The 15,844-nt window shown below is 32.4% G+C and overlaps 1 protein-coding gene across 1 annotated transcript in view; it reads left to right on the top strand.

Annotated features, from left to right (window-relative positions):
* Nucleotides 1-951: 951 nt before the first annotated feature.
* Nucleotides 952-15,844, top strand: part of Pat1 (Protein interacting with APP tail-1) — a 76,754-nt gene continuing 61,861 nt past the window's right edge. Inside the window, exon 1 of the mRNA XM_068777013.1 lies at nucleotides 952-1,228. Within this exon, the coding sequence (XP_068633114.1) occupies nucleotides 1,040-1,228 (189 nt within the window). The 5' untranslated portion in view covers nucleotides 952-1,039. The remainder of the gene's footprint in view (nucleotides 1,229-15,844) is intronic.

Genomic DNA, 15,844 nt, shown 5'->3' with positions numbered 1-15,844 from the left:
TAAAATATAACCTTTAATGGGATTATCTAATGTTGATATGTATAATATAAAGATTATAATTATAAATTACGTGCTGGTTTAAGTACGAAAATCGCGAATAAAATTGTATAAATTGAAATGTTTTGCCAATCGCTAGCTTATATCTCAACGTTATTAAAGAAAAAAAACAACAGAAAATAATATTAAAAGGCTTTCTTAATTATAATAAAATAATACACGGACAATTTATATTAAATAAATGATAGATAGTAGATTTTATATTCTCATTACAGTGATATTATAGAAAAAAAATTCGTGAACAATAATTTAAAACACAACCTTCGATTCTAAAAAAGTAAAAGTCATTTAAATTGTCTGGTATCAGGGTTATGACCATTTAGGCCCTGATTTCCTCAGCGCGGTGAATTTACGTAAGTCGTTAATTCAATGTTAAAATTCTTGTAATGGCCCTTCGTCGTTGTAACTAACGATTTGTAACATTTAAAAAGTGTAATTATCATTACTTAAGATATTTGCTTTATACTCTTAGAAACTATAAAAATAATTGAGAAAAAGATAATTCAAATTTAATTATTTTGTTTTAATGAAGTTATTAGTAAAATGATTTAAAATATTCGGAGCACCATATAAATATGTCCTCATTCGTATTTGTGATAGTTAATCCTGTAGATAGCGCTGTGTAAATATTGTTTCTATCAAGATTACAATCGCACCTATAAAAACGAGGAAATGAGCCTTTTCGCCATTTCTCAAGTTTCGCGCCCCCGTGCAGACAGCTGACATTGTATTCAAGTAATCAGCTGTTCGATTGAAGCATGAACCTCCCGATTTATATTTATCTCTTTCTCGCACGCTACGTTTTGTATTTCATCACATGACCCAAAAGCGAGCCAGAATAGGCCACAGCTTTTACTAATAGAGGTCTCCATATATTAAACCGACCAACAGAAAGAAATCTTTCCACTTATCGACCAATAGAAATGCAGTAAGCGACCTGAACATCGTACAAATAAACGCGATCGTTTCTGTACCGAGCAAAATGAAGAGAGTTATATTTCACCTCGCCAAAATGGCGGACGTGTCGTTCTCTGTGCGCGGAATGAAAATACCCGATAATCTCTATCAACTGTGCTTAACCAATATAGTGAATTATTTGCAGAAATTCAAATCCGAACGTAATGAGCTGCGATCGTTGCCTGACAGTGTCCTCATGGATGTTTATTACAAGGTAAGATTAATTCTACCACCTTTCTTATCTATAAAAACAGTAGTTAAACATACCGTTACATGTGGTATGTTATCTCGAATTGTCTTTATCGACGTCTGTCGAATTAATATCTGGATATGATTGTGTTGATATTGGGAGCGATGGTTCATGGTCATAACGGTTGTGTAGGTTCGTTTGCCAAGTAAAATCACTTTCACTGTTATCCCACGGCTTGCATGAAGCTCAGTACTTGTTCCTTTGTGACGAAACTAGACGTATGTTTTATTATTGTCTATAATTTGAAGTAAAATTATACTGATGTTTAGACCTAATCGGCACTCTGGTTTTTAAACACCTATCAATCGAAAAGATCCACTCTCGCAATTACGTATGGTCATTTCATAAGTCTACTCTAGTGATCCTAAGACATGAGCTTAACAAGTCAAATACCTGAGGTACGACTCGATTTGTGTCCTATATTTCTCTAGAATAGGTAAAAACTTGAAAAAAAATTGGGATACGAAAATAGAATTAGTCAAACAATTTTCTATAGCCACGTAATTTTATTATACATGATGCATTAAATTTACATTTCGTATATATTGATCCGATACGGTGCTACCATTTAGATTATTTTTAGTTGATCTATTTCACTTCATTGTAATAAGCGAACATCTGTCTGTATATCAACATTATATCATTTTACAATAACGTAATCATTTTAAAGACCTACTTTGTAGTACATTGCATAGCATTGTAATGGTAAGCCGCAGTTTTAGTTTATTAAGCACTTTTGGTGTTAAATTAAATATATATACTTTTTGTTTTTCTTTAATATAGTTAATATTGAAGCAACAATATAAGTTATTAAAAGTTTGGTTATAATTGTTTTGATTATAGCCTTAAAAGCTGTAAATAAATGTATGTATAGCTCATTTATTGCTATTTATGATCTGCCATAGAAAGAAAAAGCGTTCAAAATTCGGATAACTATGTATTAAAATTTATTTGAATATTAAATTATTGTTGGCCATCATTCCTTGCAGACTTTGTACTTCCAGAAGTTATTGGTTTGACACATTTAAATAGATTTTCAGATTGATCACTTTTTACGGATAAATGCTAGATTTTTGCTGAAAAATTAGCGATATATTCATAATTAATAACTTATACACATAACCGATCATCCTGTAGCTGTAGTGAGGTACACTTCATGGATTTTACCGTCATTGTAAATAATTAACGTAATATACGATTAAATGTAAAATTGTTTAATTTTTAAATAAAGAAACAGGCAGTAAATTTACAGATTGTTATTTTATATAATAATATTTACGCAAATACTTGAATGAAACAATATGTGTATATTTTTTAATGTTGTATATAATTAAGAGAGGTATTTATTTTTTATTTTAAATTCTCGTACTGCTGTGGCCAGTTGCTGTTTTGATGGTATAAATAGAATAGGGCGAAAGATATTATTTAAACAGCCTTATATAACGAACCTCTTTGTTAAACACATTATACGAAATATTTAACGAAAAAACATGTTTAATTGTTATATTTGATTAATTATTATTTTATTTAATTACGAAAATTCGCGTGCCGTATTTGTAAATTGAAGAAATTTAAATTAGGAATAAAAATTAAAAATGGAATATTCTAGTAAGAGATTTTAAGTCTGTAATTTATTTGAATATTATTTGTTCATTTTTTTAAATATGGAACTATCGAATCGATTTCTTGCCGACTTCCATCTTTTTTAAATGACTCCAAAAAGTTTTTAGTTTAGTAATAGAGCAAGTTGGCCGAGTGTTCTTATAGGCTCTGTTTTTTTTTAAAAGGTTTTTATTTATTAGTCACCATATATCATGTATACCCTAAAGCGATTGAGACGTATTATCTGAAAAAAAAGTTTTCAGTTGATTTTTATTTACAATTTTTTTGATTTCTTAATTTTCTATCCCTGTTACTATAGTACTATATGTTGTATAAAATCTGAGGTTGCAGACATATATAACACGGAAATCTTTAATGAAAGACTCTTACAAAGGTGTTTTTAAATATAAAAATAGAGACAGATATAACAAACTTATATATCTAGTGTTAACCTTGTGTACATTGTAATTTTTTATATTCATCTCTATATTACGCGGACAATGTATTTTTATTTTTTCTCTAAGTATTTTCATAATTGTTACGTCAAACTTTTTTCGAATCTCGAATTAGCCATATTAACATAACACTTCTATTAATTATAGAATTTTATAGCTACATATATTCTAGTTATAGCTGTAAAAACATAAATAATCGTGTCCAACTCATATTAAGCTTTTACATGTATATTTAAACGTCCTGTATAAAATTATCATTATGAAATGTTTCATTTATATATTTTTTTCTATTGCATTGTGATAGGCCAGTAATTTTAATATGTAGTGATTCGAATTTTGAAATTGTATTTTATTACTATAATATACTAGCTGATCCCGCAAACGTTGTTTTGCAAAAAAAAATAATGTTTTAATTTACAAAAAAAAATAAGGATTGATCGTAGAAGGGTGAAAATTTAGGGTTGTATGTATTTTTGTATGCTGAAAAAATTTCGTCAAAAAATTTAAAAAAAAAATTTAAGGGTGAACAACCCTTATCACTCAGAGGTATGGAAAATAGATAGTAGCCGATTCTCAGATCTACTGAATAGGCATATAAAATTTGGTAAAAATCGGTCAAGCCGTTTCGGAGGAGTACGGTAACTAACATTATTTCTGAAATCGATGATTTTTGTATAGGGTGTATCATACATTAATTAAACTTTAAAAAGGTTTTACACTTATAACGGATCACTCTGCATATAGCAAACGTTCATAATGTCAGCCTGAAGGCGCCTATTGCGAGGCAAAGGTTGCCTTCAAAGATCTTGACGATGACCTAAAGGGTGTCACCGCTCTAGAAAATCTCAGTCATTTATTTCACTCCTGATGTATTTTAAAGAATATATACAGTTAAAAGATAACGCAGTTATCAAGAAAGTTGTTTATAAACAAAATAAGTTTAGCCAATGTCGCGGAGAAACCGCTCCTATGACGATAGCAAGGGTAGAGGTGAAGGTACCATTTGTTTCCTCGCGAGACCTCTACGCTACCAGCTTATGAAGAACTAGGAGAAAAAATCACCTTATATAGTTTCACCGTGGTTTAGGTAAGAGATTAATCAGCGTCTGTTCATCTTGTTGGTGGAAGTCGTACGTTGCGTTATCCAAACTAAACCTTAAGGCTCTGGAGCAGTGTTTCCCAGCATGTTTCTCACGCCTCACTGGTGGGCAATTGGAAAGTGGAGTTGACGCGAGTTTAACCTTTTCGCTTTAATATATATGTTACATAGGGGGGCGTATTTATAGAAATGCCAACGTGCACAAAAAGGTTGAAAAATACTTTTTGAATTTGCAAAGAGCCAAATCAGACGAATTCGGTGGGTGCGGAACGATACGAGTAGAGTTTGTTGTAAAAAAAAGTCGCGAAGAACCAATGCATATCAACCAAACGAGACTTGAAGCGACACACAAAACATCCTTCAAGACGTATTTAATAGAATCAGGCGTTATTTTGCGGAAGTTCATCCTAAGTAAGAAAAGGACCAATATTTAGCCACTTACACACATGCAGTGGTAGTCGTGCAACAAAGTGCACCACTTTTGTTGACATTTTTTAGAAAAAAATTAAAGACTCAAACCCAAAACAACGCAACTTCGAAAATCTAACGACGCACAGTGAAAATTAGTACTAATTAAGCAGCGACGCAACTTCGAAAAAAAAAACGCAAAACGAAACGACGTAAAGCGAGGTATTGGTGTATTTACTACTTAAAAAATAACTTGGTCTGATCAAGTCAATAAACTAAACCTTCATAGATTCCGTTAAAGGTGTTTTAAAAAGACACTCTACCTTTGATAAAACGATAGACACACTTTTTGTTTAACGATAAAGACATCTGTAAGTGGTGTCCCAGCGCTGGGATAGTTAGACTGTGCCCATAAGTACCTCGAACTGGACATAGCTAGGTCAGTATACCGAATGTTTATTTACGCCGCGCAGACGCATCGAAAGTGCATGCGTTGTGTGCATACTGATGCAGCGAGTTCGAGAAAGTTTATTTTGTTTTAAATTACATCGCAATTTTATTTACATTCCTCTTGTGAATTTCACCTAATTCACAACTTAATAAGGCTTGTGCGTATAAATGCCTAATATATAATACAAAATGAGATTTGTTAACGGCTCAAATTCCTTCTACCGCACTAAGCGTTTTGCAAATACAAGGAGTGGAACAACATACCTAACTTGGAATTCTTCAAGACGAAGAAGGTTTCTTCTAGACAAGCATGTAGCATTGTAGACCTCGTCATCACTTCAAATTCAAAATGGTCAAATTCTTAGCCAAAAAAAAAATTAAAAAGATATACGGCCTTCGAAGTACTAAAGTGACGTTTCGTAAAACAGCCTCGATTCGTCATCACACATTTTTTTATGGCCCCCGCTATTGGGGGCCTCTCGTACCCCTATCTTTGGTAGGACAGGGACTTTATTGGCAATTTAATTTTTTCACATAATTTTTTATTTTCTCTCTCTTCTTTCATACTTTACTTTCTCTTTCGGTCTATTATCTATCTTTCATGCTACATTTCTGCTTTCTTTCCCTTTTGCTCTGTTCATGTATCATTCTTTTCTTTTTTTTTTACATTTTCAATTTACATTTTTATTTTAGATTTTTATAACTTATATCCTATAATTATTTTCTATCACAATTTTATGTATCATTTTGGTTCTATTTTGTCTTTTTTATCTATTTATTTACTGTGTTTGCTTTTTGTTTATTTCTATCGCACTTTTTGCGATTTTTTTGCAGAGGGATACGAATGACTGTTTATCTTTTCCGCCTATCAGGGAGGCTATTGACTCCTTCCTGATTTTAACACCAGACCGGCACTCGAATTCGAGCCGGGTCATCACACATTCACGCGACATCACTCTATTACGACGAATTCACAACTTAATAAGGCTTGTTGTTCACGGTTTCTGTTAAGAATAATTGTGGGCATCAAAACAAAAATTGTAAAAGACAATACACGGCTCAACAGTGCAGACTTTTTAACACAGACACTATTCCAGATTCGAATCCAAAAGACGTGTAACCACATGACACTATGCAAAAATATAGGGTGGGCCATAAATTTTTGCACTTTTGAAACATGTGTAGAAATAAAAGTACAAATGCCATTTTGTTTATGATTTATTTACCGTAATTATCATTTATTAAAATTTATTTTTTAAAAATTACATCGTCGAGATGTGCTCCGTCTCGCCGTTGGCACTCCTGTAATCGACTACGTAAACTTTGGAAAACTCGTTGACACATGCTGCGAGGAATCGCGGCTGTCTCCTCGTGGATGTTTTCTTTTAATTGGGATATGGTCGTCGGTTTATTAAGGTATACTCGGATCTTCAGATATCCCCACAAGAAAAAATCGCAAGGTGTAAGGTCCGGGCTTCTGGGAGGCCATGGGATATCACCTCTGCGAGAAATCAATTTGTTAGGAAACAATTCTTTGACCACTGGTAAAGTCACGTTTGAGGTATGGCATGTTGCACCATCTTGTTGCATCCAAGTCTGGCTGTTGTATCCTTCAAATTCATCCAACTGTGGTGTCAAAATATATATACCGTTCAACTTATCAGACCTCAGAAAAAAAAAATTAGGCAGAATCTTTTGATGAGTTTTCCCGGCACATTGTCTTAAACCTCAAGGCATTTAGCGATTCGTAGCGTTTGGGTAGCAACTTCAAATATTGCATAAATTAATTTATAATCGAGTTTAAGTCTTAAACTTTAGATGTATTTACCCACAAGAAAAATCGTACTTACAATACCCGGCGATAAATATTGCACATCGATCTTTGGAAAGAGACAATAGGCTAATTTCGGCTTCGTAGAGCACTATCCCTGTCGCACGTAATACAAAACGTCACATAGTTCGCAAGCATTTTTTATGACTCCCGTTATTGTGGATCCCTCGTTCAACTTTATCTTGGAAGAGATATGGTTTTCAGTCATACATTCCTCTATTTTTCTTCAAAATATTTCACATTAATCTGTATCACTAGATTTCTATAGATCACCTTTCTTGTTTCTCCTTCGCTCCTAAAATAGATTTCATTTTATATGACAGTACAATTTAGTTCTTGTCATTGGTTATACATCTCTTATTCGTCTATTTAATTACATTCTTATACAATTATTATATATTTTTTTTATAATATAATAAAATACCCGGCGATAAATATTGCACATCGACCTTTGGAAAGAGACAATCGGCTAATTTCGGCTTCGTAGAGCACTATCCCTGTCGCACGTTATACAAAACGTCACATAGGTAGTGTGGGACAGAGATAGTGCTCTACGAAGCCGAAATTTAATTGTCTCTTTCCAATTGTCGATGTGCAATATTTATCGTCGGATACTGTAATAAAATTCTCGTGTCTCGCAGCTGAAAGAAGAAAGATCCGTAACAAATAGAGGTAATCCTTCTTTCAACTGTCTGCGTTCAGATAACGCAAAAAACATATTGTAAATAAAATATCCTAGATATATAAATTAGATTAAAAATAATCTAAAGTTGTACATGACAAGACAAAGCTACAGCTTGAGTTAAAGTAGTGTCGCGTAATTGAGATAGCGGTGCCCACATGTAGCGACTGTTACGACCTGATGTCCACCTTGTGGGAAACCTGCCCACGCCACATTCAAGTTTGTATGGTTACTCCTATATCTGGTCTCCTATGCACATAAACTGACCAACAAATATGGTTTACGGAATATTTATTATGATTAATGAATGCAAATGAACCTTGTACCATATTTGAATCTTTGTACATCAATTCACATGTAAGTGTGAATTCAATAAGATCAAACAAGAATGTTCTGGGTGTGGTGGACATAGACATGTTTTGACCTTACGACAGTTGATGATTTAAATAATTTCGTCATTGTATCATGTTAAAATATTATATATATATATATATATATATATATATATATATATACACACGCTTTGCGCCGTTTCGTTTAGCGTTTTTTTCGAAGTTGCGTCGCTGACGGATTTACACCGATTAGTGCCAAACACAGAATACTCACTCGCACTCACACGAAGTGACTAAATATTAGTCCTTTTCTTACGTTACTAGTATGTTACGGTAGACGTATTATATTTCCAGTGATATATCCAAAACACGGGGTTGTGAACCTTTTTACATATATAACGTAAATTGGTGTAAAAAAAAAACTTGATCAATATTTGTAGTAATGTTGGACTTATTTTCAGAGGTCCCTAAGTTAGTAGGACTTTCATGCCTCTATAAATTTGGGTCTCCGAACCGCCCCATAGAGGATTTGTATGTAAGTCCAAAAAGAGCTAACATTGTTAAAAAAGATTAAAAGATAATTATTTATATCAATTTACGCAAAAGAACATAGCGTATGTTTTATCTTGAATTAGCAATTATTTGCAGTACTTAATTTTGCTTATATAAGTAATGTTCCATCTCAAACACGAGATAGCGGCGGTGGTGATGAGACGACGTAATCCCACCGTCGTCATCACCACGCCCCTGTCACGCTGCTCAACGTGCCCCTATATACAGCGTGTTACATTATTATTAATATTTACATGCACCGAATCAGTCGGTCTGTACCACCAGCTAGAAATGATCTGCTAAGAAGAATAATCCAGAAGCTCAAAAATTGTATAAACATATTTGAACATGTAAATGAGTTTTCCACGTATATTTTATTATTACGATCTATATCAGTGATTCCCAAAGTGGTCTATATCGACCCCTGGGGTTCTATGACAATCTGCAAGCGGTTTACGTCAGAGAAAAAAAATTTGGAGGTCCATGAAATGAAAATGGGGGTCCACAGACTGGACATCATTAGCCGAGGAGATTTAAGATTAATCCTTACAAAATTGACGACAAATGTTGATAATTTATTATTAAAGCATCTGGTTCATTCTTCTCAATAAAAATATTGACTTATTGCTTATGTTATTTGATTTAAAGTTTTTTTATGTTTATTTAATGTGACGTATATTTTACATAACAGATACAAAATTTCATTTTGAGTAGTTTTAATTTAAATTCAATTAATAAATGTATAAATTAACATGTGTTTTTTTACTTTAAGTTTTTAATACTAAACTTCACTACAGTTAGAAATTTACAGGAAATCAATATCAGGTAAGTAGGGGGTCTACCCAACACGGAAAAACATGCCAAGGGGTCTACGACACAAAAAAGTTTGGGGAACTCTGATCTATATCTTTATTACACAGACATTAGCGCTCGTGCCTTTTTTTAACATTTACGTTTAATATTTACGAATTTCTTTTACTTACGTTTTCGCATGTAAATATTTTATAACATCCAGGGGTACCAGAAAGTAATGTCGCTTTCTTAAGTTAAATTCACACGACTACATTTTTAACAAGTTTTTATTTCTAATCAACAATATATTCACCTTCGTTATCAACAACCTTTTGTTATCTAGTATACAAATCGATGCCGGAGCAGTAGAAATCAATCGATATATCTGGAAAAAATAATGAAACTAAATTATACTAAACAATATTTTTCAACACGACCTAACAATGTCTTCCTTGCATTTAGATCAAATAAAAATTTGAATGCTATAAAAAGATATATTTAATAATATGCTTTTAAACGAAATATGTGATATTTCTTGTCGAATTTTATAGTGTACGGTCAAAATCACTTGTTTCGTTGACTATTTGAGGTTGAGTAAGAAAAGGACCAATATTAAGTCACTTCCGCACATGCATCCTTTTCTTACTTAGGATGGACTTCCGCAAGGTAACGCCTGATTACATTAAATATTTGAAGTTGAAATTAATGCATAATGAGTTTATTTTTATTTGGTGTGTTTGTCATGTGTCTGTCACGTTTATATGTAAATATTTTAAATAAAAAAACACATTTTTTTACTTGGATTTAATATTAATTTGTACTCGTGTTTTTAAATTATGTATATCTGAAATGAGATATATTGTAATAATACAAGTACAAAAGAACTGTAATAATCATATGTATATTTACGCGCAATAATTTAAAATCTTATATTAAAAATAGTGACAGACGTAATAAAATTTTAAAATAATAATAAAGTAGTAATGTATATGTTTCGTTTTAAAAATGTCTTAGTGAACGCATATATAATAAAGTTACACGAGATATCTTATACCTTGCTTTTCATTTTAAATTTAAAGTTATTAGTATATCTTGTATATAAAATTTCCATGTCACAATGTTAGTTACCGTACTCCTCCAAAACGGCTTGACCGATTTTTACCAAATTTTATATGCGTATTCAGTAAGTCTGAGAATCGGCTACTATCTATTTTCCATACCCCTAAGTGATTAGGGTTGTTCACCCCTGAATATTTTTTTTAATTTTTTGACGAAATTTTTGTTTTTATATTTTTATGATACAGCATACAAAAATACATACAATCCTCCATTTTCACCCCTATACGATCAACCCTTATTTTTAATTTAAAATCTTTAATTTTTTTTGCTAGATTTTTATTTTGTCATGACTTAAAATAAAAAAAAATCATATTTTGGCAAAACAACGTTTGCGGGATCAGCTAGTTATTAAATATATCTTTTAATAGCATTCAATAGTTTTTAGTTAATCGGAATGTATGGAACTTGGTTTTTTGATTCATTTACATGGATATTATAATGTACACATCAAAAATTAATTAAATTTCATTTAATGGAGCAACTGTTGAATTTCTGGCTTGTTCACAGCAGGTCAGCATTTCGAAATGTAAGCTTATTACTTATGTTATAACTGACGATTCAAAAGTGCGTATAAATGTCTGCTTGAATAAAGATATTGGTAATCTAATATATAAAATTCTCGTGTCACGGTGTTCGAACTTGAACTCCTCCGAAACGGCTTGACCGATTTTTACCAAATTTTACATGCGTATTCAGTATGTCTGAGAATCGGCTACTATCTATTTTCCATACCCCTAAGTGATAAGGGTGGTCCACCCCTAAATTTTATTTTTAATTTTTTAGACAATTTTTTTGGTTTTTATTTTATTATGATACAGCATACAAAAATACATACAAACCTAAATTTTCACCCCTCTAAGATCAACCCTTATTTTTCATTTGTTAATTGAAAACTTTTTTTTTGCAAAACAACGTTTGCGGGATCAGCTAGTAAATATATATAATACAAAATGAGATTTGTAAACGGCTCAAATTCCTTCTACCGCACTAAGCGTTGTGCAAAGACAAGGAGTGGAACAACCTACCTAACTTGGAATTCTTCTAGACAAGAATAAGTTTCTTCTAGACGAGGATGTAGAATCGTAGACCTCGTCACCACTTACATCAGGCGAGACAGAAGTCAAATGCTTAGCCAAAAAAAAATTAAAAAAGATATACGGCCTTCGAAGTACTAAAGTGACGTTTCATAAAACAGCCTCGATTCGTCATCACACATTCACGCGACATAACTCTATCACGACGATATCACCTTATCACCATCTTAAATCAACAGTCGCAGCACGTGCCCATTTATATCACTATAGGATGTTTCAAAAGTGAGAAAGTTAAATCTACATTTGTTAGTGTCGCTCAGATATATGTAATATATATTTAAATCAGAAGTATTGTTACAGAACCCTCTAAAACAGTGTTTCCCAACGTGGAGCCCATGTCCCACAGGGGGGCAATTTGAAAATGGATTTTAATCCTTTCGCTTTAATATAAAAATTATATATGTTACACAGGGGGGCGTAAGAATTTTAAAAAGGGTTAAGTGGGGCATGACACAAAAAAGTTTAGGAAATAATGCTCTAAAAAATAAACACTGGAACCCTACGATCAATAAGTGCCTTAAACACACTTGACCTTAAAGCTATTTATAGATTTTTGTGTACGGTTCTCGGAAATTCTAATCTAGTACTATCGCGAACTTACTAGAACCTTCTCCGTGGTATAAATGGGTGTACTCCCCATGTCGAAAGTTCAGTGTTGTTTTTCGAGTTATGAGATTAAGATCTACGATCTACAAAGTGACTATTTGGTAAATTACTTGGACAGTGTTTTCTTGAGCGATTTGGAAGCGAAGTTTGGACTAAACGAAAGTATACTTTGTGTTAAAGTAGGGTGACCATATGATTTGTGAATAAAGGACTAGTCGTGAACCAGTGGTGTTTCATTTCGAGTCAGAACCCATAGTACGTAACAGTATAATAATAGAGCGATTATTTCATTTAAAAATTTTCTATTTAGGTTGGTAACTTTAACTTATTTTCAGTATTAAGTATGATACATAATGAATACGTATAAAATGATACAGTAAAGATCTTATTTTATTCCACACGGGATATCTGCACCTCCTTACTACCTCCTCGCTGCGGAGGCCACGAAAGGGTTACCAGACTAAAACTGAAATCCCACGATTTTCTTCGAAGCCTTTTATTAAAACTACAGAAAAGCCTTATTTAATGGAATCACGCGTTACCTTGCGGAAGTCCATTCTAAGTAAGAAAAGAACCAATATTTTGCCACTTCCGCACATGCAGTGGTAGTCGTGCAACAAAGTGCACCGCCCGCCAGCCAGCAGATAAATGCGTATGCGGCAAACAATGCGAATTACACAACTGCCACCGTTAAATCACTCAACATGTGGTTCACCCTTCCACGGGGCATCTTCAGGAGTTATGTTACACCGATTAGTGCCAAACACAGTCTTACTTAGGATGGACTTCCGCAACGCCTGATTCCATTAAATATAGATGACGAAGACACGGTATAAACACTGAGTCTTTTTTTATGTATATTGATGTACTCGACAATAAAAAGTAAATAAATATAATATTATTATTTATATTTATCTATATTTCACATAAAAAGATGGTAAGCATTTTTATTAAGATCTTACCTTGCCAAACACAGAACACAACAGAGTCAGAATTCAATTCACAAAAATTGAAGTCACAAAAACACACACAAAAAAGTAAATGGCCTAGTATCTCAACTCCTTAGTATGAAGCTGCAGCCACCCACCCTTTAAAAACCTCTTACTGCTTTCGCATTTCTTTATCTTTTCGTGCTGCTTGGATATATAGACATAAGACAAACATTTTAATAGATTATACATTCTACATAAGTGATAATATTATGTATATGCTATATTGCTTCCTCTATCTTGTAGATCCACACATATATGTATTTTTATATGTGATATATTTTAAGTGTTTATATATCATTTGATTATTTTTTATTGTATTATAGATGATAGAAACCAGTGATAAAAATTTTTACGTTTTCAATTGGTGTAATTAGAAATCTAGCCGATGTCTATGTCCAACATTGGGCATCTTACAGCAGATATGGTGATGAATATGCGCAGTGGCGTACCTAGAACTTTTGCCGCCCGGGGCGATCTCCAGTTTGCCGCCCTTTCTATTATATGTCAATCAAATAGTGGTTTATGATTTAAAAAAATATTGATACATGAAATGACATTTATAAACTGACATCAAAAAATTTAGTTAGGAAAAATTGCCGAACAAAGTCGTAAAGATCCTTTTACGAATTCAACGAATTTTAATGAATACAATAAAATAAAATTATTATCTTGTTCTTGAATTAGAATCCAATATTTACACTAAAATGCATTTATATACACCTAGGAATAATATTCGAAATCATAAAGTTAATAATAATTTATATAAATCAAATATTAAACTTATAATAATCATTTATTTTTCAAGAAAGAAAATAAATTTGAAATGAAAAAGTTGCTTTTTACAACTATAAGTAAATATAAAAAATGCCGCCCCAAGGTAAGTGCCGCCCGGTGCGGACCGCACCCACCGCCCCCCCCTAGTTACGCCACTGAATATGCGAGTCCTAAGTTTCTATAAAGAAAGCTAAAAGCTGTATGGGTAAGCCCATACAGCTTTTAGCTTTCTTTATAGATAAAAAAAAAGGTTATGGTGCTATAAGTAGCACCATAACTTTTTTTTATCTGAGGCTTTCGCTATTGGGACCTCTCCTTCCACCCCTATTTTGTTGGGAACAGGGTTTTTTATTTCTTAACAATTTTTTCACATGATTTTTTTATTTTCGTCCTCGTCTTCCATAGTTCACAATATCTTTTTTTCTTCCTTCTATCATTCCATAATTCCATCTTCCTTTCTCAATCATTCCATTCCTTTCATCCATCCTTAAACACTTCAGTTGTATTTTCTATTGCAGCATCACAGCTTTATTCAGTTTATTTTATTTTTCTCATGTACATCAGTTTGTTTCACAGATTTTTACATTTTTTTATTATAATTTCAATTTTTTGTTTAACTATGTTTTATTCCTATTAATTACATATTGTGCAACTTTCCTAAAGAATTTGAGGATGGACTCTCTTGCATCCTTTTCCATTATAATGGAGGCGAGTGTGGCCTCCGTACCATAAGACTTTCCATATAGGTCGTGATGATGGATCTGTCTTGCGCTTCTCAAAACCACCATCTGTTTCAGTATCAACTATAACAGAATAGAGCAAAAGTAATAAATATTTCAAAAGAAAAATAAATCAAAATTGCCGACCGCGCAGTTTCGCCTACAGAATGCACCGTTATGTTGGATCGAGACGGTTTTCCTCTTCCGCTTACTGTACTGTTTTAGCGGTGATTCATTATTAAAAAAAAATACACATTGAAGCCTTCACAGAATGAACTCTTTCGGTACCCTGTATATTAGAAACTATGGTTATATTATTTTTGATAATTTATTTTTTAACACTTATGTTGTACGATAGTGGACTTTATATCTCTAGTAGTAAACCAAGAGTAGTGCAGATATAACTAGTGTCTGTAAGTATAGATATCAAAACAAGAGATACAAATTCCATTCCATTTAACATATATATACTTACACATATATACTTTCCCATAAATATGTTTGAGCTGTATATGTAATATGCTACTATGTATATAAATATAACATATATATATATATATATATATATATATATATATATATATATATATATATATATATTAGAACTTCGTACATGTATGTAGTTCTTCTAAAGTTTCAAAAATTGTATATATATATATATATATATAAAAATTTTAAACTTTAGAAAAACTACATACATGCACGAAGTTTTTAGTAGCCGCATCAGGTACTTCGCAAAAACCTTGGAAGTTTCCTCGTTGCTTTTTAAAAATGACAAATCATTATATCTCCAAATATGTATTTATTTGGGTTCGACATTAACTATATAAAATACACAACATTGTCCAGTATTTTATATGGTTTATGCATTAATTATAACTAGTTATGTGTTAGTTACACTTGTCGCTATTAACAGTGTGGGAACCCTATCTCCAAAAGGTGGGCCGACCACATAGTTCAGGTCGCGTGCAGTCGATGGATGCAGGCAGTGCAAGAATTCTCTACATTTGGTTCTTTATATGTTTTACCTTCTTACAAACAAAATAAGCACAACAGGAAATAAAAAGTAATAT

This window comes from Battus philenor, unplaced genomic scaffold, assembly GCF_028537555.1.
Source record: "Battus philenor isolate CCGP_79_NKW_IND1 unplaced genomic scaffold, ilBatPhil1.0.hap1 SCAF_13, whole genome shotgun sequence".
Classification (NCBI taxonomy): domain Eukaryota; kingdom Metazoa; phylum Arthropoda; class Insecta; order Lepidoptera; family Papilionidae; genus Battus; species Battus philenor.
This window is presented reverse-complemented; position numbering and strand designations above follow the sequence as displayed.